This window comes from Capra hircus, chromosome 19, assembly GCF_001704415.2.
Source record: "Capra hircus breed San Clemente chromosome 19, ASM170441v1, whole genome shotgun sequence".
Classification (NCBI taxonomy): domain Eukaryota; kingdom Metazoa; phylum Chordata; class Mammalia; order Artiodactyla; family Bovidae; genus Capra; species Capra hircus.
This window is the reverse complement of record NC_030826.1, coordinates 40,170,430-40,194,599: the sequence shown is the minus strand read 5'-3', so window position 1 is coordinate 40,194,599 and position 24,170 is coordinate 40,170,430. Positions and strand designations below refer to the sequence as shown.

Here is a 24,170-nt window from a genome sequence, read left to right as displayed (position 1 = left end):
CCTCCTTCTATCCTGTACCACCTGCTGCAGCCCAGATCACATTGCAAGGATACAGTGGGCAGCATGAATGAAACAGTGGCCAACTGATCATTTGTACACATATCAAGTTCTCAAACCCAAGCCATGTCAGGAAGGCAGGAGGCAGAACTCAGGGAGCAGCACAGACTTGGTCACTGGCTGTCAGACCATTCCTATCACACATGGTTTGCATTCCAAGCATATGCTTGAGTTATAAAAGTACAGCAGTCTCCCAGAGGAATCAAACTTCAGTTTCTTTTTCCCTTCCCTCAACTACCCCAGTCCCACACCTGCAAGCCTAAGGCAGTCAGTGTTATCATAGTGCCCTCTGGTGTCCCCATGACAAATTGCCATTTAATGCCACTGGAAGCCAAACCCAGAAAAGTGGGGACTTGAGTAACCATGTGGATTAATTTAACTAAGGGGACTGGAAAAATGAGGTTTCGATGACAATCCAAACCCAAACGAGGGCATCTTGAAACAAGTGGCTTCAGCTGAGGACCGTGGGACGGTTTGGGGAGGAATTTTCACATTGCCTTCTGAAAAGTTCGAGCTCTCTTGAAACGTGATAGCTGAAGAAAACAAAGACTGCAACTTGAAAATAAATATATTCACAATCTGTAGTCACATTCTCCTGACCACCCCCACAACCTTGGGAGTGCCCAGGAAACTCAACAAGTCTTTAAAATGTCACAGTGTGGAAGCATCCGCAACATAACGTGAACACAGTACACTCCAAAAAAAAAAAAAAAAAAAAGATATCCTTTGAGCAAAGTGTCCTCCAAATCTCCACGTCAACTGGCTTATTTGTCTGGAGTCTCCTTTTTCGTTCTGCTTCCTCTGATCCAAAAGTTCTTAAAAATATACCAATGTTTGAGGAGACTAAGAAATCAATATATGGACTTTCGGCAGCACCCATCTGTATACCTGTAAGCATGCTGGTTAGGGGCACACTCAGGGTAGAGGCGGTGAGCGTAATTAAAAAGGGTCTACTTGGTAGTTTGTAATGCATAAATATAATAAAACTCAAAGATATAATTCTGTGCTAATAGCCATGAATCTATATATTTTTTATCAGTTTTAAGTAAAAAAAGGTCATCTGCTTTCAGACCTGAGTGTATAAAGTACTAAAATGAAGACTCCATTGGTCTCTAAATGCCAGCTGGATACTTTCGGGTGGGGTATTAGTAGAAAAGAATTTAAGGCAATCCAGTAGCTAAGATATTTCCAACTAAAGCTTTGTCTTTCAGAGCATGCTCTATTTCCTTCTCTTCAATCTTCAGAGACACCTGCAAGGAAGAGAAAAGGACTTTTTTTGGTGGGGAACTCACAAAAGCCAAGTTTTTATTACAGAAACCTTTACTATGTTAAACTTTTCTCACAAGAGTCAAGCAAGTTAAACACTGCTTTTCCAATAACATGGGGGGAAAAAGAATCTGATTCATACTATAGCCCTATCTTCACACACCTTAAATCCTACCTAACAAAAAAAAAGTGTTGATCTAACTGTGATCATTTTTACATCTTTACTTTAGCAAAATATAAGCTCTTGAAAGCAGGACAACTAAAAGCAATGTCACAGAGAAGCAGTTCGTTGTACCTTTGTGAAGCGGGTTTCCTTGTTTTTCTTTAATCCGAAGATGCCTCTGGCCTCCAAGAGGCCTGAAAGTGACAAACACTCTGACTGGGCCACAGCTGCCACCTGCTGTTTGCGACAGACGTTACTATAGGCTTCGTGTAACTGGAAGGAAACAAGGGAAATCAAATGTCGTTTAAAAGCCCTATCTCTTCTAACTTTGTAATCTTTTAAAATAAGGTAAATCTGGGTTTGCAAAAGAGTTATCTGAATACCCCAATGCTCTCCATTTTCAATAAAATCCTTGAAAATGCATTCTGGAGGTACCGCCAAAAACCTACAGTGTGATGCAAGGAGGGGGCTTTATTGTGTTTCATAGGGAGAGGCAGAAATAACGGGGAGAAGATTAATGGTAAAGTCTCAACCATAGCCCAAGGGAAATAAAAGTCAGCTGCCTTTTACATGATACCAGTACTTATTCTCACCGTTAAAATCCATTTTTAATTCACATCAGCTGCAGCAACATAGGCCTTTAGGAAATTATCTGCTCTGCAAAGCAGATTCTCCTCTCCACCCCAGCTCCATCTGCTGAGATTCCTGACTAACCTTCCCCAGGGTGACCTCTTTGATTTTCAACCGCCTGGTCAAGAGCAGCAAAGAGCAGACCAAGATCTTCTGCTGGAGGGGGAAGGAATCTTGTGCTCCTTCTCGGCTCAAAGTCATTCTGTTTCCATCAACTTCCGAGATGACTTGTGATACGTGAATAACACCAACCCGCTTGGGAACCAGTGACTCAGAGAGTGATTTACCTATCAAGTAAATAAATCAGGATTAATTCGATTTTTAAAATATTGTACTTTTACAGTTAAATATGAATCGAGACAGATGATACTAAGTTTTGGTGGAAGGAGAGGTTCCAGTTCTGTAACGAGAAGTCGAAGGATGAGACACAGTGCGATCCTCAGGAAGATGCCAAAATGTGACATGAGTCGGAAAGTAAGGTTATCATCTTTCTGGGCAGAACAGTGAGCTGTTTCATCCTGTATGATGCAATTTACTGTCAAAAAGATGAAGTCTACCTCATGAAAGAATAAGGACCAGACAGAGAACTAATGTAAGGTTCCTAATATCTCAAAGGCAAAGAAGGACAGAACCTTGAATCAAAGATGACTGGGCCTGGTCATTGTTAAAGGCTGGAAAAATTACCTAATATTTCAAATCAAGTGAGTGGCTAAACGTGGACAGTCCTAAGTCCTCTTGATAGCCTCCCCAACTGACCTTCGAGGTTTGGTTCATTTGCCCAAGCCAATCTCCAGGAGAGCAACACTTGAGAAAATGTCATCGGATATTTCAGCAGATAGCGCCATCTCAGAGGCCGGAGGTTGGGAAGCTGCCAAGGAGCCACAGAGGACTGTGGCCTCATTGTCTGGATGCAGGAATGGCAAGACGGAGGAGGATTTGCTCTGTAACAAACTTTGCCTCATGTTACTTCCTGAGACCAAGTCAGCTGTCCCACAAGTTTGCTTGCTTCGGTTGTTGTTGTTCAGCCGCTAAGTCGTGTACGACTCTTTGCAACCCCAGGGACTGAAGCACGCCAGGCTTCCCTGTCCTTCACTGCTTCAATTCCATGATCACAGACGGGATGCTACCGAGCACTAAGCATACTGGAGAAACTGGAGTTCAGTGGTCAAGAGGCAGAATCTCACAAAGCTGAGAAGAATTCAGGTCTAGTCTTACTCCCTATCCAATGGCTGAGTCTCTTCATAACAGTTCCAAGAAGAGGTCACCTACCCAGCTTGTGTCTGAGTCTCTTCAATACTGGGACACCCCCACTGTGTCAAAAGAAGACCAGTTAGTGCTCTTTACTGGGAAGTGCCTTCTTTTTTCTTTTTTTGGCTGCACCACGACGCATGTGGGGTTTTAGTTCCCCAACCGAGGATCAAACCCACACCGCCTACACTGGAAGTGCGGAGTCTTAACCACTTCCCTGGACCCACCAGGGAAGTCCAGGAAAGTGTCTTCTTATATTTAGTTAAAGTCAGTCTCACTGTAGCTTTCTAAAGCCATTAAAGCTAACCACATCTACCAAAGGTTAAAAGACAGGAATTACATTAGTTTAATAATTTATGATAAGAAGTCACAAATTCTTTTAGTTCTGTGTGTGTGAGCGCTGCTCACCAGGTCCACTGACAAGCCTAAATGTTACTGGTAGGGGAAAAAAGGAATGATGTAAAAAGTTGAAGAGAAACCAGTATCTAGTCTGTGCACTGGCAGATATTACCTACTATCAGTCAAAGCACTGTTTGGCTACTTCTGAAATATTTTTATTAATCTTCTTTCAACAAGTTGATGATAAGGAAGAAACAATCAAATCAGACTGTTCTGTTTCTAAAGATTAACACTGGATATTAACCACAAGATATGCAGTTCACGGCCATTTTACATCCTCTATAGCTAAGAGGACAAGGCTGAGGGAAAGGAAAACTAATTTTGTCGTTTTTGTGAAAGCTTGCAGTTTACTGTAGCAATGCTATCTTTGTATCGCCACCCTCTATGGCTTGTTGAAAGTCTAGCGATATCCCAAGTGGAACTAATTCTTTCCCTGTCTGACTCTTATTTCCTGGGCTTTGCTTTCACCTATATCAAGACCTAAAGTGCACTCGATATATAAGTACCCAGAGAGACGCTGATCCAATCTTAGCGTCTAGTTTTCATTCCTAGGACTCGGAAAGAAAACCAACTGTCCCAACGATTCATGTAACACCCTGGAGAACCCATTTCCAGTAATGCATGGATTACAGCACTGGCAGGCAAGACTGAAATAAAGTAGATGAAACTGATGAAAAACACAGACACCCATACACAAACGGACAACAGGGTTTAACTATGCTCATCTCATCTTTTTATTTCTTTCAGAAAAGTAAAGCTTCTAATTATAAAGGAAAAGGAAACAGAGATAAACTACTCACATTCAGAGAGTGGTTTGAGGATAGTCTGACTTTTGACATCTGACTCTACGATTTCAATGGCCCGCCTGTAAAAAAAGAAAAAAAAAGTATTTCTAGAGTTAATTTAGGCTGAGCCAAACCAAACACCACACCAAACCACCAAGCCCCAAAACAGGCACATTAACACAAAGCAACATGTTTTATAATTTTAAAACCCAAGAAAATTGGATTATGCCTCAACTCCAGGGGACTTAATTGCCTCGAAATAAATCATGGACCAGGGAACCTGAGAAACTTCAACACTACTCAATTTCCTCTTACAGAGGCTGAGTAAGTCATCATACATTGAGCCAATGATAATATTTTGGACAAGGAAAACATGTCATGGATAGAAGAGAGGACATGAAGTGTGGGTGACTGACTAAAGAGAGACAGCACCACCCATACACTCCAGCCCTAAAAGAGGAGCCCGCAGTTATCTATACATAGGCTGTGTGTAGGCTAAAACCACACCGGCCTACATGACTCTTGCTCATAGCTGCAGTCTTTATCCAAGTAGTTTGCTGACTAGGAAGAACTTTCAAATCCAGGATCACACCATCTAGCAAGAGGAAGAGCTTACTCTCCCACTGCTCTCTCCAAAGTACTTTGCCCACAGGAAGCCATGCACCAGACCTGGATCTTCTGCATGGCAGTAGGGGGAGGTTGGACCAGCGGGCCAACACAGCAAGTGTCATTTTAATGGACCCAGTGTCCTACTGGGAAAGAAGAAATTTCATCAGTCAGCACAGAGGCTTTCCCCAGCAGGAGAGGCTGGGGGATGGGAAGGGGGAGAGAGAGAGGTCTGGAACACAACTATGGGGGACCACCAGCTGGAGGAAGGGGTGCTCACAAAAGCAAAGGAAGGGGCAAAAAAAGTCTCAAGGCAAGGATGGTTCAGGTTCATAAATAAACCTGCTTGAGACCAGCTAATGGAAGAGTAAACTGGAGTCTTTTTTAATACAAATGTAATTAACCAATCTATAATCACCACAGGGAGTGCCAGCAACATCTCATTTGTTTCTCCCTCTGTAGGTAATGGACTGATAATGTTTTAGACATTAGCACGGTGGAAATGCAGAGCTCCCCACTGAGAAACAAGTCCTCCTTTCTGAACGTAAAAAGTGGCAGAATGGAGCCTCTTAAGCCACATTCATTTGAGTTACACAAGACAATTAACAGCATTTCTTCTTTTTAATAAAAGCAGCCACCAGTGCCATAACTCACCTGCAAATATCAAGCGCTTTGCGAACATCTCCCGAAACAGCAGAGACTTTGCGGGCGCAGAACTGAATGGCAGCATTGTCTAGGACCTGGTCATTAAATGCCTTTGGACAAGACATAGAAGTTTACAGTTGAAAGTACACAGCTCCTCTTCTGCAGTTTTGGTCTCAGACATGAGTACTTTCACGCTTAATTCTAAACTTGATTGACCAAACTGTAGGGTCTAAGAGATGCCTTTTCTGCTTAGGAATGGGAATTTCATACATTGAAGCATTTTGTAGGAATGTGGTAGAGGTTCACAAAGGGGAAAAAAGCAACTGAAACGTAAATTACCAAAACTACACTATACTAAAATCTACTTGGTCGTTTACAAGAGAAAGTGCTTTCTTGGTCCTATTTTTTTTTTTTTTAATTTTTTGGCCAGACCATGAGACATACGGGATCTTAGTTCCCCGACCAGGGATACAAGCTGTGTCCCCCCAGCATTGGAAGTGCAAAGTCTTAGCCACTGGACCGCCAGGGAGGTCCCAGGTCCTATTTTTTTTTTTTTTTAATTTCTTTTTGGCTGTGCTGGGTCTTCATTGCTGCGTGGGCTGTTCCGTGGTTGTGGCAAGCAGGAGCTACTCTCTAGTTGTGGTGCACGGGCTTCTCATTGAGGTGGCTTCTCCTGTTGTGAAGCACAGACTCTAGTAGTTGCGGTTGCCAGGCTCAACTGCACCAAGGCTTGTGGGATCCTCCCAGATCAGGGATGGAACCCGTGTCTCCTGCGCTGGCAGGCAGATTGCCACTGAGCCACCAGGGAAGCCCCCTCAGGTCCTATTTTAAGACTGTTGCGTGTGTGTTAGTCGCTCAGTCATGTCCGACTGTTTGCGACCCCATAGACTATAGCCTGCCGGGCTCCTCTGTCCATGAAATTCTCCAGGCAAGAATACTGGAGTGGGTTGCCATTTCCTGCTCCATGAGACTATTAGAGAAGCATTTGAGTGACTCCTCTCTTATGTTTATTCCAGTACTGAAGCACCCAATAAATGGAGCCATGGGTGGAAATTCACACAAAAATGTTCTCACTATGGCCCACAGGAATGCCTTGTTTAGCAATGGAGTCAAAGCAAAATATTTTAGAACCATTGTTAGGTTTCCTTTTCACAGGTGATACAAGGAACAGACACTTTGGTACAGTGCTTGGCACTCACCTGATTCAGTCGATCCTGCAAGATGGTGGCTATCTGATTTTTGGTATAAGGTGGGAAGTTCAACAGCTGTGGCTTGCATTTTTCTCTAGCTTGAAGCCTCGGCAGAATTCTATCCGTGAGATCCAGAGTATTAGCAATACCTGAGGAGGAGATATGTAACACTTATCATCAGTGGTCAAATCACCCTAAAAGGAAAAATAAACCTTCTGAAAGCTGAATAAAATTTCTAGTCATAATCCAGCATTCCAACTGTTGCTTCCCACTTGTCCCCAACTCTCAATACTCATTAGGTTAGATGTACACAATCATCGAAGAATGTTTTTTATTTAAGTGTTCTTTATTTCTTGGCTGTGCTGGGCCTTCATTGCGGCATGTGGGAAGAATGCTCTATTCAAATTAGGTTTTAAATTTTGACTAATAGCAGGACCAGACACTCCCAAAATTGACTGTTGCTGAAATGCAGTATTATGTCATTTCTATTCAGAGTTAACAAAACTGATTTGATTTGTGAAAGTCGCTCAGTTGTGTGTCCAACTCTTTGCAACCCCATGGACTATACAGTCCATGGAATTCTCCAGGCCAGAACACTGGAGTGGGTAGCCATTCCCTTTTCCAGGGGATCTTCCCAACCCAGGGATTGAACCCAGATCTCCTGTATTGCAGATTCTTTACCAGCTAAGCCACAAGGGAAGCCCTGATTTGATTAAGTTCCCTATTATTTTATAATAACTTTCCTTAAAAAAAAAAATTCTTCTTTTATTTATTTTTATTCTTTTTTGACTGAGCTGCACAGTATGTGGGATCTCAGTTCCCTGACCAACTCATGCCCCCTACCGTGGAAGTGTGGAACCACTGGACCACCAGTGACGTCCCTATAGTAACCTTATTATGGTAAGAAAGCAGAAAGCTGGTGTAAGATAAAGTAATAGGTGATAATTCCCTGGCAGTCCAGTGGTTAGGACTACTCACTTTCATAGCCAAGGTTCAACCCCTGGTTGGGGAACTAAGATCCCACAAGCTATGTACATGGTGAAAAAACAACAACAACAAAACTCATAAGCCGAAGAGATCTAAAAAAGAAGTCTTTAGAACCACCACGTAACATGAACAACAGAGCACTAACCAATCAGCACCAACCGAGAATTGCTTAGCCACGGCCATTCAAACAGTGTGTACAAGACATCCTGCCCTCTGCTGTCCAGCTGATCCATCTCGTCCAACACCAACACACTACAAAGAAAGAAACAATGAGGATCCATGTTCACCTTCTTAACTCTCCAATCTGTTTGATGTGGGCTGACTCTAGGTCACATTCCTACAGCTCAAACCAGTTTGAAGGTAGTCATCTACCCCATTTGGTAACATACAGCAATGAGCTTAAAAACATTTTCCCCCAATTTGAAATTAGAAGGTTTTTCTTTTTTCTTTTCTTCTTTCCCTTTAAGCTTATGTAACTACCTCTCAGAGAGAAAATATAGGATATGTTCTTTTCATGAGTAAACTGGTAAATTCAAGAGACGAGACTGTGAGTTTGTGGGCAACAAAACTTGCAGACTTTCACAAAGCAACATGCAGCAGAGCAACGCTTACATCATGGGGCCCTTCTCTGCAGTCATATGGTTTTCCAGTTTCCTCATCATGTCCTTCCCAGCTGGCCTGGATACTTCTTCCTGACAAATCTCCTGAGCAATGGCTGGGAATACAGCCTGGGCACTCCTCAAGGACATGCAATTCAGCACGATAGTTTTAAAGCCTCTTAGTTCCTTCTAGAAAAATTGCAAACAGGCAAGTTAGTTTGGCCTCGGATAAACTTCTGATGGAATGTGATGTGTCTTTGAGGGGTTAACAGCATATAAGAAAATAAGCTCCACTTTCATTTGGAAAGATTTTGACAATGAAATTTAAAATGTCTTATTTGGGAGAAAACTGCAATCCCTGAAGTACTTCCACTTTTTCTTAACCCTTAATAACCAGATGTCATTTTAGCAAGAGCATCATAATTCAGACTCTCAATGTACCTTGAGGTCTTGCAGAATTCGGCTTAAGCAGGCAGTTTTTCCAGTTCCAGGAGCACCAGAAAGATAAAGACTTCCAGCTTTTTTCCCACAGATGTGCTCCCTTAGGAAATTCCTGATGACATCCATCTCCTTTTCCCTGGCAGGCAGCTGATCCGGGACAGCTGTACTCAGGACCTGTTTCGCTTGCTGGTAGCAAGTGCCTGTGCCAGACATGAAAGGACAATTAGACACAACAGAGGGTACCAAGAAGACCCACCGCCTTTCACTTGGAATCACCAGCCTTGGTTACAAGGCTGCACTGACAGCTGCCATGAAAGAACCAACCCTCTTGCTTGAACAGTCTCAGACATGCAGACTCTTTCTCCGGCGGACACCTCTGCTCAGAATCGGTTGTGATGTCCTGACCTTTCGGAACTGAGGAATGTATTTTGTTTTGGTGAACTCTGGTGCGTTCTCTTTTGCCAGGAGACTTAGTTGTCAGCTGATTGTCAAATACCAGTCTGCGTCCCTTTGATGTCTGTGAGCAAGGGGGACCATTCTCTTTCTTGCCTTGCTTTGGTGGAGAACAGGGAGATAAACGGGGAGTGTTGCACAGGTTGTCATCACCTGAAACATTAAAATCAGAATGGGTCACTTATAGCAGTGGACAGTGAAAGGATTTGGAAAGATCTCTGCATCCGCCCCTCAAAAGGGGGATGGAATTTCTACCAGGGTCAGAATCACCAAAATAAAATGCCTCTCAGCCAGAAGCAAACATCGGCCACCAGATGGCACCACTGAGTCTTACTAGTTGGTGGCGGTTTTAATGGGAGGAAATTCTAGGATTGCTCTAAAACAGGGCTTTCCAACCTAGGCATCATTGATATCTTGGACCAAATAATCTTTCATTGTGGGGGACTGTCCTGTGCACTGTATCATAGTGAGCAGCACCCACTGTCAGTGGCATCCCCTCAGTTATGACAACTAAAAATGTCTCCAGATACTACCAAATCACCCCTCATTAAAAACAAGAAAGGGAAAAAAGGAAACTTAAAGAAACAAGAACGGATTATCAACCACAAGAATTGTCACCTGTTTCTCATAATTTCACAACCACTGAGGCAAGTTTCAAAATACTATATAACAGTGACACTGACAGCATCAAGTTCAGTATTAAGGAACTGAAGATCAGCCCTATGAAGCAGTTCAGAAAGTGATTTCAAAAGTAGCTTAACTCTGAAGTTCAGTAAGCAGTTAGCAACCATTCTGAAAATAGCCAAAGGGAACAGAATCGTCTTAATTGTACTTAGAAGGCTGTTTCAAAGTCATCTTATCATTAAGAAAGGGGTTGAGAGCTACCGGTTAAAAAGTACTCAAACAATGGCTATCTTACCCAGACGTTTTCTGGGGCTAAGAGGCAGAATTTTTGCACAAGAAGAACGCAGGATAGCCTGGGCATTTGTCAATTCTAGTTTGGTGTCACTGGAGCTTTTAGCTTTGTCCACTGTCCGAGACGGCTTCTTTTTTGGAAAACTGATTGTAGCCTGTGACTGGGAACGGGTTCGAGGCATGATGGCAGCACAGCTGGGTACAAAAAAAGGAACGGGACATCCAGTCAATATGTAAAAGTGAAGGAAAAATAATTAACATGGAACTTAAACCAATGATCAACACTCATTTCATAATCAGATTATGTTATGACAATATTTTAGCATTTAATTCTGGTTCATATCCAAATCTATGCAACAAGAAATACCTTGTCTACCTACTATACATAACAGGCTGTCATAAGTATTTTAGGTATTTACTAAGCTTCCCTTGTGGCTCAGCTGGTAAAGAATCCACCTGCAATGCGAGAGACCTGCATTTGATCCCTGGGTTGGGAAGATCCCCTGGAGAAGGGAAAGGCTATCCACTCCAATATTCTGGTGGAGAATTCCATGGACTGTAAGTCCATGGGGTCGCAAAAAGTCGGACACGACTGAGCGACTTTTACTTTCATTTAAGTTTTAGAACCATTTTAGAGGTAGGTACTATTATCCTTTTCTTACTGATAAGAAAACTGAGAGGCAGCGAGACCCAACAACATAGCAAAGTAAGATATAAGACCAGGTATTCTGGCTCCAGAACCCAAATTTTTAACCACTCAAGCCATGCAATAAGAAGTTGATCTTTATTGGCGTCTATAGCACTTCTAATTCTCTAGCTCCAGGCCCGGAGTAGATCATTATCACCATTTTAGCGCAGCAGCCTCCATACTTACAGGCTTCCCCAAGCCCTCAGTCCCTACTCCGTCCAACCTCGGCCCCACAGAATCCCAGACGTTCGGGGAACATCGCCCTCATATCGCACTCAGCACAACTGTCAGACCATTCCGAGGCTGCATTCCTCGCTACCCGACCCCGACCTCATCACCTTCCTGCGATCTGAGCTCTCCTCCCGCGGTCCTTGCCCCAGGCTCTCACAAACTCCGCCGCCCCCAAGGAGAGGACCCGGGCCTCCTCTCCTTTCCACCATACAGGGCTGCGTCACCTCAGTGCCGGCTCTTCCTCACGTCTCCGGCAGACAACTTTAGGGACTGTCCACGACAAGCTGCAGGATAAAGCCCACACAGACAGCAGTAAAGCCCAGCCACGCTCGCGCCAAATCTGCACAGCCGCAGCTTTCCCGCCTCCCGCCAAAGCCCTGCCACCCTTCTGATTGGGTGTCGCCAGAGCGCAGCGCGCGCCTTGGAGGCAGCCCCCTCCTTCACAGCCAATCAAGCCGGAGGGTACGCAACCAATAAGAGAGCCCCAGGTCTTAGCGCCACAGTGAGGCCACGCCCACAAGTCCTTTTACATCCGGGGCCTCTGCGGAAAGACCCGCGGTTGCGCCGAGGCCGAGTGGAGTCCGGTGGCCCCGCCGCAAAGCCCGGCGGGATATGTAGTCTTTGCAGCTCGCGACTGTATTCCCACGCCCTTTTTTGGTTCTCGTGCCCTTTCACAGTGTTGCACGTACCCATTTTTATTATCCTAGTGGGCTAGACCCTGATGCTGGGAGGGATTGGGGGCAGGAGGAGAAGGGGACGACAGAGGATGAGATGGTTGGATGGCATCACCGACTCGATGGACATGAGTTTGAGTGAACTCCGGGAGTTGGTGATGGACAGGGAGGCCTGGCGTGTTCATGGGGTCGCAAACAGTCGGCCACGACTGAGCGACTGAACTGAACCGAACTGAACGGGCTAGATTTTCAGAGAGCTACTACATAATCATTTAATCAGTTCAGTGTCTCAGTCGTGTTCGACTCTGTGACCGCGCGGACTGCTGCACTCCAGGCTTCCTTGTCCATCACCAGCCCCTGGAGTTTGCTCAAACTCATGTCCATTGAGTAGGTGATGCCATCCAACCATCTGATCCTCTGTCATCCCCTTCTCCTCCTGCCTTCAATCTTTCCCAGCATTAGGGTCTTTTCCAATGAATCTGTTCGCATCCGGTGGCCAAAGTATTGGAGCTTCAGCTTCAGCATCAATCCTTCCAGTGAATATTCAGGATTGATTTAAGATTGACAGGTTTGATCTAACTGCAGTCCAAAGGGACTCTCAAGAGTCTTCTCCAACACCACAGTTCAAAAGCATCAATTCTTTAGCACTCAGCTTTCTTTACGGGCCAACTCTCACATCCATACATGACTACTGGAAAAACCATACCTTTGACTAGATGGACCTTTGTCGGCAAAGTAATGTCTCAATGCCTACCATTATTTGGGCAATTCTGGGTGCCAGGTTTGATGCCAAGTGCTTTACTAATGCTCAACACTGCAAGGCACAAAGCAAATCCGCTGAGGGTTAGAGGTCACAAAATTTTTGGTGGCTTTGAGGGCCTAGGATCATTATTTGGTACCAAAGTCAGTTTCTTTGTAAAGCTCTGCATAAATAACACTGCACTTCATCACATTAGCCCCCTTATTTGTGTTTCAAAGATGAGAAATAGGGCCAGGCCTTTGCTTTTATTTTGTTACAGATAAGAATATGATATTCTGTGTACCTTCCCATTACTAGTCCCATTGATCCACACAATGTGGGGAGTGGAGAGAATTATGGCCCCTTAATTTAAAAATATTTTTTAATGGCTAAATACAAGGGTTTCAGGACCAGAGACGACCTCTATAGAAGAGGCAAGCTGAGCTTTTAATGAAAAAATATAAATTAGAGCAGTAATTTACAGACCAGCTTCCAAAGCTAATAACCCAGTTAAGCCTCAGGCGCCATTAAAAACCAAAACCCATATTCTAGGTGATGGTAAGCATTTATCTCTCATCCTTCTATATCAAATGAAATAGAGCAATAAAAGCAAGTAATAGGAAAACAACAATATTACAATCAAGTTAGTTGTAGTTGATTCATATAGGGTATAAAAGCCAATACTTATGTGTATGTCAGGCTTTCAGCTCTGGTATTTTACCTATATCACCCTATTAATTCTCATAGGAACCCCATGAAGTTGTAATTATTTCCATTTCACTAATAAGGAGACAGAAATAAGAGAGGTTGAGGAGATGTGCCCAAGATCACACAACTAGTGAGTAGAAGAATTGGAATTCGAACCCAGGAAGTCTGAAAGGAGATCAAACTCCTAACCACTTAAAACATCCAAGGAGTAATAGAAAGTCAAAGTTGCTCAGTCATGGCCAACTCTTTGAGACCTCATGGAATTCTCCAGCCAAGAATACTGAAGTGGGTAGACATTCTCTTCCCCAGGGACTCTTCCCCACCAAGGAATTGAACTCAGGTCTCCCACATTGCAGGCGGATTCTTTACCAGCTGAGCCACCAGGGAACCCAATAGACAGATGCAGGTCGTATAGTAGAGAGAGGGCTAGGGAACACATTTGAGGAAGGCTTTCTAGGAGATGAACACTGTAAGGATGAAGGGTATAGGCTGCCACAAATGGAGAAAGTGTTACCATAGAATTGAGGCTTTTTTACCAGCTGGTATTTCTGATTTCTTAATAGGGCAATAGAACCTAGGAAGCAACTTCCATTCTTGATATTTATTTCTATAACCTGGGCACCTAAAAATTGTCCTTCATAACCAACGGTAACAAGTGCCCAGTGAGCTTTTAAGGGATGGTGGTGAACAACCTACCTATCTTAATTACAGAGGGAGCAGAAGAAGCCATGGGTACTTAATGTGGATACTGGAACCTATGGAAGCATCCACCAGGAAATACAGCACTGGTCCAATGCCGGGGTCCAGCCCCGGTGGATCCAGGGAATTCGAAGGGTGGACAGAGTCAGGGAGGAAAAAACGTATTTATTTATTAATATAAGATTAGATTAGGAAGAAATAGTGTAGTAGGAAAATTAAGTGGAGAAAGAAGGCTGAATAACTTGGTTTATGTGGGAAGCCAATAAAGTTCCAGACAAGGAGCTTGCACTATCTACGTTAGGCCACCAGCGTCCTCTTGAATATTGGGGGGTGCCCCACCTTGGGCTCCCCCTCACGTGGATCTTAAAAGCCGGGACAAGTAAGTAGACATGGTGAGCCTCCACGCCCCAGATGGGAATTCAGCCAGAAATTAGAGAGGAGACATGGGGGAAACCAGTCCAGCGACTGTCCCGTCCTCTATTGTTCAGAAGGCCTTTTATACTTTTTGATAATACATGGAGATCAATGGGTAACACAAAGTTATACAGCGTTAGCAGCCCAGCTTCTTATCAAAACCAGGCGTTTCTCTCTGCATACCTAGTTGTATACACAAATCTTAGGTAATTTACATCATCTTCCAGCCAAAAGGGCCAATTAACATTTTACAGCCTTTTTTCTGATAAGGGTTTGTCAACCAGAAGACTTATTTGTGTTGATCTTCCCAAAGTCTGGTGCCACTCTCAGAAAGCACTAAATAAAGTTACATTCTTACATAGCAAAGATACAGCAACTTATAACAAGCAAAAGGAGTACAGTGATTTATAACAAAAGAAATTAACTCAAAAGTCTGGTGTTGCTAACATCAAAACTACTATATATCTTTTTCATATCCTGTTTACATTAACATCCTGCCAGGTGCCTACAAGATAAAGAATATGGAGGCCTGGCAGCAGTCATTGAGTCAAGTGAAAACCCTCTACCAATATGATTTTTAACTCTTTAGAAAAGGCTCTGGATCTTTAAGATGCTTTAAGCTTTGTGCCTCTCACGGTTGGGGGGCTGTAAGCAATTCACAAGCTGTAAGAGGTCTGGGGAACCTGTTAGGCAAGCTAGAGAGCTATCAGAGGGGTTTAACTGAAACATCCCTTTCAAATGCAGAAGACTAAAGCCCTGATTTGACTTTTTTCAGAGAATATCAGAAGAGCAGAGTACAAAAGCCGGCAGATTTTTTGGTTTTGGGGGTACATGCTCAGGAAATTCCAGGGGGAACCCCTGAAGCCTAATCATGTCCTTGCGTTTTGTCAGGCTTCCTCCCTCATGACCTGTCATGGGCGGGATTCCTCACGCTGGCTCCCGGCAGTCCAAGAAAAGCCTACAAGAGTTAGGGACTACTGGGGAAGCAGGCAGAGAACTGCAGAATGTCCAGGTTGAAAGGTCTCTGAAAGGATACCTACTTGAAGCTTTCTCTTTCCAGTACTCCAGTAGTTATGATGAGATACCATCATGTTTCTTGCTTCTGTGCCTCTTCTGTGCTGTTTCCTATGTCTGGAATGCTGCTCACCATCCTTCCCTGGCTAATTACCATAAAGACTCTTAGTATACCTCATAGGTTTCTCCTGGTGGCTGTCCTGCTCTCCTGCTAGACTGTGAGCTCCTTGGAGGCAAAGACCATGTCCTATTCATCTTCATACTGTCAGTGTCTGGCACAGAGCTAAAATATGCAATCAGTGCTTGCTGAATGAATGGAAAAGATATTCCTGCCAAGCGGCTATCCATCTTTTGTGTGAACATTTTTTGTGGTCAGACAGCATACAGTCCTTTAAGTCTCACATTCGCCTAAACCTAGGATTGGAGAATGAATTATGTGTAAAATGATCCAGACTGGGCTCCAGTGATGTCAGAGACAAAGCATCTCTCCATCGTTATCCTCCAGGGTGATGAGGATCCTTTAGTCCTTTTAACTCTGTCTGCAGAGTAATGGGGAGTCAGAGACAGGCAGCTTCCTTACAGTAACTTGCAGTTTGTGGCTGGGCTGGGTCAGGAAACACTGAAGTGACACTTTCGCTGTAAGCAGGTATGCCTCGGTAATAGTTAAAAGTGGGACAGACTAGTGTCCTTATCACCTGCTAATTCACACACAGTATCATGGGGGAAGGAATGAAATCACACAGGAAGAACCTGTCTGGCATCCTTTTGTGAGTCTGTCCGCATGTCTTTGTGTGCACTGGTGGGTGTGACTAGCAATATCATCCCAAAAGGACAGAGAGAGCTGATAGGAAGTTAGAAGTTAAGGGTCATTTAGGCAAGCTCCATTTGAGAGCTATTCAAAGGCACAGGAGGAACAATTACATCAATAAATAGGTAGTTTATTAATCATATTAATAACAACGATGAATCAAAGAATCAAGAATTCGGCCTATCTGGCAAATATGGATGAAAATGAAAGGAGGCCCTTCCCCCTCCCTCACTCCCTCCCCCATAGGTTTTTATATCAAAACTATGCGAGTGAGTCATCCACACACCCGTTATGAATCAGTCCAGGAAATAATTCCAAGACCTCTGCTAGTGATGAAAGTACAGGTTAAGCTCATTAAATCCATGGTGATTATGTCAGCTGACCACAGTAAGCCGAGACTGTCTGGTTCAATTTCGACACCTAAAGTCAAAGTTCAAGGAAGTCAGCTAAGATTTCAACTTAAAAAGGAGTGAAGGAGAAAAGCCAACATCCACATAAAAAAACCGACACACACAGTCCGTGTTCTGCCCTCACCTTTTCTTCACACCTCACGGTGAGAATCCACCATGCGTACAGGCGGAGAGAACCATCCGGGACAGAGAGACAAGGCCTGGGGGATCTCCTTGGGCTCCCTGAAACCATGGGCCAAGGAGAGTTAGTGGCAAATACAAATAATGACCAACTCTCAGGATCACCTGGTCAGCTTGGTGAAGTGGAACTGAGTTTCCAAACACAGCAGGAGAGGAGGAGGGAAAATTCTCAGGAAGCTGCAGGTGCTTATGTCCAAGTGAGTGTTTCTACTGTCTCAAGGGGACCTAGAGTCAAACGACACCCCTGAGACAGCAGACTTCTTCCCACTCTCTGCCACCACTTGCGGCAGTATCCCAGACAAGAGTACACAGTATTCAGGTTTTTGTGTTTGTTTTTTAGCAAGGTTTAATTAAACTGCACGGCGTCCAGAAGAAATGTACCAAAGAATCCAACCTGAGACCAGATTACACATTTGGGGCGGGGGGATGGGGGGGCATCAATGCTAAGTGGGGGAGGGAGTACTTTAATCAGAAACAACGCCAAAATAAATCATACAATAAATTATTTCTTAAAAAGAGAGAAACTGATCGACATGCCAAGATGGAAGCACACATACATACACACGCTGTTCACACACGTCACTCTAGTCTTGCATTCAGTGTTGATGAGGGCTCCCGTGCTGGTCGCCATGGGAAAAGACAAAGGCTAGACATGAGAAGAGAAGGCTCAGCCCCTCTGCCACCAGCGGAATGAGGTTCAAGACAGTTAAGAGAGGGAACCCACTCACTTGTCGGAAACAAGAGTAGAAAGAAGGAAACAGCAGTTATCAAGGAAGATTTAATTGCTTCAAAGAGGGACAGAGGGAGAAAGCACAGAAGTCTAACACAAGTAAAGGCACAATGAACGTGGAGTTGAATGGAACCAAACCCTTCCTTCGGTTAGTCATCCTTTATTTTGTTTTTCTAAGTGTTTTGACGGTGGTTGTCGTTTTGCTTCATTCTGCTTTTAAGAGACGAGTGCTGAAGGCAGAGTTGTAATGCCTCCCATTCCCTAAGTTAGGGTGGCGCCCAGAGAACCACCATGACCACGTGGAGCTGGGGACTGAGATTCAACAGGGAAAGCAAGCCTACAACTGGAATGTCAGGAATCTGATCTGTAGCTCATTGTAGGTTGGGTTTCCAGAAGAACAGACAGCTCAGTGTAGTGCCATCAAAGGGCCTCAGCCGCCCTTTACTCCACCCCCAGAGCTTTGCAGAAGGGAAGGACCCTGGAGTCACACTTCTCCCCCACTCCCATAAGCACGCAGCCTACAGATTATTTCAAGTGATCAGGAGAATTAAAACACACCCCAACCCTGAGTTGCTCTGTAGCAAGTCTATTTACAATTTTCTCTCACCTCTCCCTGGAGGTGAGTCTGGGTTTCAAGTTGGGAAGCTGTGGGGTGAGGGGATGCCCCCAGTGCAGTGGCCAGTCTCCTTGCCTCCGCCAGCTGAGAGAGCTGGTATACTTTCTGGAGGCCGGAGCCTCCCATCTGTTGGTGGGATAACCCGAAGTGCTCTCGCTCAGCGGGCCCAGGCAGTAAAACTACTGGGGGCGCTGTGGCTGGAGGAAACCCCCACCAGAGAGAAAACCTGGAATATTAAAGTGCTGTGATCCAGGTTTGGGAACCAGAGATGAAGGACACGGGGACATCAAGCTCATTGAAAAACCTGGAGGCCACTGGCCTGTTTCCCAGAAAGGGCAGTAAGAAACAACTATTAAGTTTTTCCCACTCGAGAAAAACAGCATAAAACCAAACCCACACAAGGGCTTTTAGCACAGCTTCCTGATGCTTAGCTGGGCAACGTCTCTTCCTTCCAGGAAGGAATAAGGGGGCTAATGGGACTGGGCAACAGCCTCAACATGAGACCACCCAATCTTCCACTGAAGAGACGACATTCCCACAAGCAGATTAAAAAGAGCAGTTTAAAAGGTGAGAAGTTTTAGTGCTCTTATAGCCAGCCCACCTCAAACCTATATTACAAGCTTTTTACAGCGTACAAAATAGATCAGTAACTATGAGGCTCACATTCCCATTCTTCAATAGTAAATATACATGATAATAAATCTGTTATTAACAGAGGGACCAAATAAGGTATAAGGCAAAGACATTTAAATAGGTACTGTGTCATCAACATGCTCTGCGGAAGAAAATCCAGCTGACTAGATCTAGTCCCAGGCCTTTTCCCATGAGGCCAAGAAACTGAACGTACAATCCATACCCACATGACACAGTCCAGATTCTGGGGAATATGGGGGGCAGCAGGTCACAGGGGAGGATGAAGGAGCCCCAATGAAAACCTGGGGTTTGGCTTTTACGTGTAACGCTTATTTCAATGCTCTGTGTTTGAGTAGTGGGGGGTAGCGGGGGAAGGTAACACTTTGATAACATTGTACAAAAGGCATCAACTCCCATTTCAAAAATAAATGGGAAGACTTCACAGTCCAAGTTCAGTAGCCGGTCAGTGTCTGCCCCGGAACTCTGCTGTGGTGTCGAGTCCTGCACTTTCTCCTTTGCCCTCCACTAGCATCCCCTCTCTCAGCTCCCCTGGCTTCAGGATGCCAGGGATACTGCCGAGAGGTAACTGCTAACAGATGTGAAAATAAGAATTATAAATAAAAGAACGATTAGGGAGAGTGTGGTGACAGACCTAACTGTGGTTTGCCTCAACAGTCAGAATGGTCCAGGGCATGGCAAAGGACAGCAGACCCCAGACAAGCAACCCAAGTTAAGAGCTCTCTCATCTAGCAGTGGGAAGACCTGGGTTTCACTGGGCACCATGAAAAGACCCTTAGTTTGTGATCCAATAGATTGGAAAGTCCCTAGGACAGTTAAAGCCTGTGACGTATCTGGTGAAAAGTCTTCATGGACTTCTTCCCATTCGTTCCAAACAATAGCATGGTTCTTCTGCCCTCACTCTAAGCTCTGAGCAGCGTCTGCACTCAAAGGCTTGAGCAAACCACACCAGCTGGATATGGAGCTCCACTCTGCTGTCGGAGAAAGGCAAGTCCCTATACCATGATCCAAGCTCAGGTCCTACCTAGACTGGGAACCTCCATTTTCTCTGGGCTCAACTAGGACTTGGAAGACGAAACAATGTTGCTGGCTGCCACAGAAGATCAATTAGATCAAAGCACACCTCACCCAAGTCACTGTGCTTCTTGGCACAGAGGAATCTGACTCCCCCAGAAGCTTCCTCACCTGTCTCTACTCAGAAATGTTAACCTATGCAGGCTTGTGGCTAAATGGTGAAGGGAATGGGAAGAGCCTGCTCAGTCAGCTGGGCTATGAATTTCAGAGCCGGTGGGCCTTAGTTAAAAGTCTTCACAGCCCACAGAGCTGGACCTTTCCACAAGGTGCTTCACCCTTCCCTCCTTTGTCATCCTGGGGGCTGAAGTTTCTGAACAGGACTGAAAGGGCCAGGGGCTTCTGGAGCCAGGCAGTAAAAGACTGAGGCAGCCTCGAGGTCAAGGTTAAGGCCAAGGCCAAGGTCCTATTTTCCTATCTCTCACTAGAGGTTTTAGGGATTTGAGAATCCATAATGAATGAACGAAAGGGACTTTTCTCTTGAGGGGATAAGGTGGTGAGAGAACGACAACATCCCTCAGCCTCAGCACCTGCGGAAGTGGAGCAGGGAGTCCCCGGGTGCTCCCACCACGGCCCCTGATCCCTGTGCTGCAGAGGAACTGACCAGCTCTGAAAGGATGCCCAGTTCTTTTCACCTTCTCTTTTCATTGATGTTTAGTTCACCTGGTTAGTATTTAGTGTTTCTATCCAGCCTATTTCTGGGTATGGGCGTGGGGTGGGGTTACAGCAAAACCAAAATACCCCTAAAAATAGAGCAGATCCATTTCCTTACCTATGCTCCAAACCTGACCTTTAAAACAGATCATTTCCCTGCAAACTCCTTTCCTGTTTCACTAAAAATGCCCACTCCCGGAAGTCCTGGCCATACCAGCTTCCTAAAATGAAGAAAGATAATGTAGCCATCAAGTTCCTCTCTCCCCACCCCCCTACAGTGGGTAGGAGAAGGTGGGAGGACCATTCTCCACCCTATCCTGACAGTGAGTTCATTCATCACGACAAGGCACCTTTCCCCAGAGGAAAGCAGGAGACATGGAAGCTGCTTCCTCATCTGGCCAGCAGGGCTTGCTAGAGGGATGGGTGCAGGGCCTCAGGCCCTGCTGTCAATACAGAGTCCGGTCACCAAGTCCAGAGATGAGATGCATAGATGGAGGTGAGTTGGGAGGGCGCTTGGAGTCTAGAGGTTGGTTGCACTGGAGAAACACATCAGGAGCTGTCATGCAGGTTTCAGGGGAATGGAAGGGACCATCTGAGAAGAGGAGAGGGTCCATCCTTTTCCTGAGGAGCAGGACCAAGCCAGGCTTCACCTGAGAATGGGGGGCAGAGGTGGGGCTCCACGGGCAGCTGAAAAATAAATAAATAAAAACCACATACATAAGGTCACTCACCAGACCCAGAATCACCCAAACATTCCTAAAACAAGAGACAGACAGGCTCTTTGAGCTATCCTTTAAAACCTGGGATGAGGTTTTGTCTTTTTAAGAAAATGCAGACAAGAAGAAGCAAATGTTAACTTAAGAAAAACACACATCAATTCTATAGCCTACATAATTATGGAAGAACTTCCTTGATTCTCTTCTTACCTCGGTTTGTTTTGCTGGGATATATCCTCTGAAAGTGTTTATACTCTTCTGGAGCAGGAAAGTCTTCGACTGGATGGAAAGAATATTTTGACTCAAAATCATCTGCAAAAGGAATACAGCATTAACTCCTATCACCACCTAATTAATTCCTAATTCTACCTCGGCTCCCATACGCCTCGCCACTACTCCTAACCCTTCCTGACGCACTGAGAGGGCCTGCCTTGCTCAGTAAACCCATGAGGATGGCAACAGTATTACTCTCCATGCCTTGAATGCAGAGTGTGTTCAAAGACTCTTTACACTAAGGAATGAGTCTTTGAAATGGTTCTTTACATCTTTCCACAAACTGGTTCTTTACAACTTTTGGTTTGGATGTTTCCAGACCAGGCATATCCCAGTAAAGGAGCCCAACTGTTTGCCTGGGAGGGGAAGGAAATATAATTCTGTTTTAGCGACATAGTCATCTTAAAGACTATCACCATGGGAAACCAACTGAACTGAATCCACAAACTGGGAGAAATTAAGCTAACCTGGGAATATGTGTCACCAGCTAGTGGGAGATTTTGACCAGGTGATTCCTTCTCGGTCCGGCTCCCCTCAGGGAGTTCTGTAACACAGCTGGGAGAGCCATGGCATGGCCTCTGCTCCGACCTCCCACAGCTCCTCTACATGAAAGCTCAAGTTTCCTACGGGTGTGACTTGATCACATTCCACAAGGCACACCTTCTAAGCAAAAACCCTAGTCCACTTAATAGGAACAGACCAGAGCAGGAGCAGAGAAGAGGTAATCATTAAAGAGTCTACAGTGCGCAGGCTAAAATGGACCGTGAAGATTTTTCCAGACTTCCTCAACAGTTGTTCAGTTGCCCAGTCGTGTCCAGCACTTCGCGACCCCATGGACTGCAGCACACCAGGCCTCCCTGTCCCTCAACAGAGGGTCTAACAATACCTGCTGGACAATCTTTACTCGGTGCTTCATGACAGACCTCTCAGGTGGAGCCCAAGATTCATTTATAACCTTGCAAAAGTGGACCTGATAACCCTAGTCCCTTTAGTCAACCTCCTTGTTTCACAGATAAGGGAAGTGAGGTCCAGAAAAATGAAGTGACTCCTTCAAAGTAACGGAGCTCGTCAGTGGCTTTGGATTATCAGATAAATGCTGTGCATACAATGTTCTGTTTTCAAAGGTCCAGAAAGGAGCCTTTCTTCCTCGGAGAATACGAAATTCCTACCTCAATAATCCTGAAGAGGATATAGTCTCGGACCTAAAAGCTAACCACAAATAATGAGCCTTGAGGAACAAGAGAGTGGCTTCAGAGTTAGCAAAACACTTGCTGATTTTACTTTTAATCTCTTCCAAAGCAGTCGAGCTGAGAATTCACCTAAGGAAAGCAATGTACATGGATGGGAACAGAAGTCTGAAAGGAAGTCAGGAGAGGAACTGCAGTGAAGAGGGTACCAACTGGCCACGCCCACTGTGCAGTGGCCACTGGAGTCAGTGAAGTCCCTTAAGAGCTATGAGACCAATACTGCTAGCTACTCACCCAAGAAAGATCGGACAGTGGTGATGGAATCTCTGTGGCCATTCCTCAGGGGCGGCGGTGGCGGAGGAGGCCCGGCTGGCGTTCTTGAGGGCGGAGGTGGGGGCTTTCCTCGGCTCAGGGGTTCTGACCCGTGCACTCGGTATGGTGGTGGGGGAGGGGGGGCATCCCTGGCACCATTTCGGATCATCAGTGGCGGGGGTGGAGGAGCTGCAATTAGAATCGAAAGCAGTTAGGCTTGGATGCAGGGACAGTGATGGGCAGAGGGATGTGAGAGGCATGGGCCAAAAGAGCACCTCGGTGCCTTCCCAAAGAGCCAGCCTCTAGGAGCCTCTGGGCAGCATGCTGAATGTCACACCCCCTCCTCTCAGCCCTGTTTCTTTTTCAAAATTTTTACTTTCTTTATTTGGCTGCGCTGGTGCAGTATGTGAGATCTTAAGTTTCCCTGACCAGGGGTCGAACTCGTGCCCCCTGCCCTGGAAGCACATAGTCCCAACCACTCGGATCACCAGGAAGTCCTCCTGTTTCTTTAGCAACATCACATTCTTCCAGAGACAAAGTTCAGAATGAACAGATGACCCTTTTTCATTTCGCATGACAAGTCAGGCAAGAACTCTACTTACTCGTGATGGTTTCTTCTTGGCTTTTCCACGCCTGCCTCCACAATTCAAAGTCAGGGCTTTCTCACTTTTAGCCGGTTCTACTGCAAAAAGCCTCTCCATTGTTTTCCTTGCTTCTGATCTCTTAGCCTTCCCATCCATTCTGCATACCAACAACACACTAATCTTCTTCAAATACTAGCTCAAACTTTTCCAAGGGCTTTGCATTTCTTACCTCATAAAGTTTCAAATCCTTAGCTTCCACAAGTATCACCCCACGATCTTCCTTGCTTACACAGTAATCTACCACGTGGGTAACCTGATCTTGCCTTCATTCTTTCCTTCCTTGCCTCCTAGGTTGAACTGGCACCATTCATCCACACTCCCACTGTTACCTCTCTCTCTCTCTACTACTCTACTATGCTATATTATA

General features: G+C 45.1%; 2 protein-coding genes across 7 annotated transcripts in view; both read right to left on the bottom strand.

Annotated features, from left to right (window-relative positions):
* Positions 608-11,688, bottom strand: CDC6 (cell division cycle 6). Of its 2 annotated transcripts, none has more exons than XM_018065030.1 (12): positions 11,411-11,688; positions 10,389-10,579; positions 9,341-9,622; positions 9,017-9,216; positions 8,589-8,764; positions 8,122-8,228; positions 6,999-7,138; positions 5,809-5,909; positions 4,564-4,628; positions 2,201-2,403; positions 1,619-1,759; positions 608-1,307 (listed from the first exon to the last, which is right to left on the bottom strand). In XM_018065030.1, the coding sequence occupies exons 2-12, from the start codon at positions 10,564-10,566 to the stop codon at positions 1,218-1,220; spliced, it is 1,683 nt and encodes a 560-aa protein (XP_017920519.1). In that variant the 5' UTR covers positions 10,567-10,579; positions 11,411-11,688; the 3' UTR covers positions 608-1,217. The 2 variants fall into 2 exon arrangements, with proteins under 2 accessions (XP_017920519.1, XP_005693833.2); XM_005693776.2 differs by having other exon boundaries at positions 11,528-11,688.
* WIPF2 (WAS/WASL interacting protein family member 2) overlaps positions 16,469-24,170 on the bottom strand; it is a 41,662-nt gene continuing 33,960 nt past the window's right edge. For all 5 annotated transcript variants that reach the window (XM_018065027.1, XM_018065028.1, XM_018065026.1 and 2 more), the window contains 3 exons: positions 23,142-23,348; positions 21,598-21,699; positions 16,469-21,358 (listed from right to left, as the gene is read on the bottom strand). In XM_018065027.1, coding sequence (XP_017920516.1) covers positions 21,318-21,358; positions 21,598-21,699; positions 23,142-23,348 — 350 coding nt within the window. In that variant the 3' untranslated portion in view covers positions 16,469-21,317. The remainder of the gene's footprint in view (positions 21,359-21,597; positions 21,700-23,141; positions 23,349-24,170) is intronic.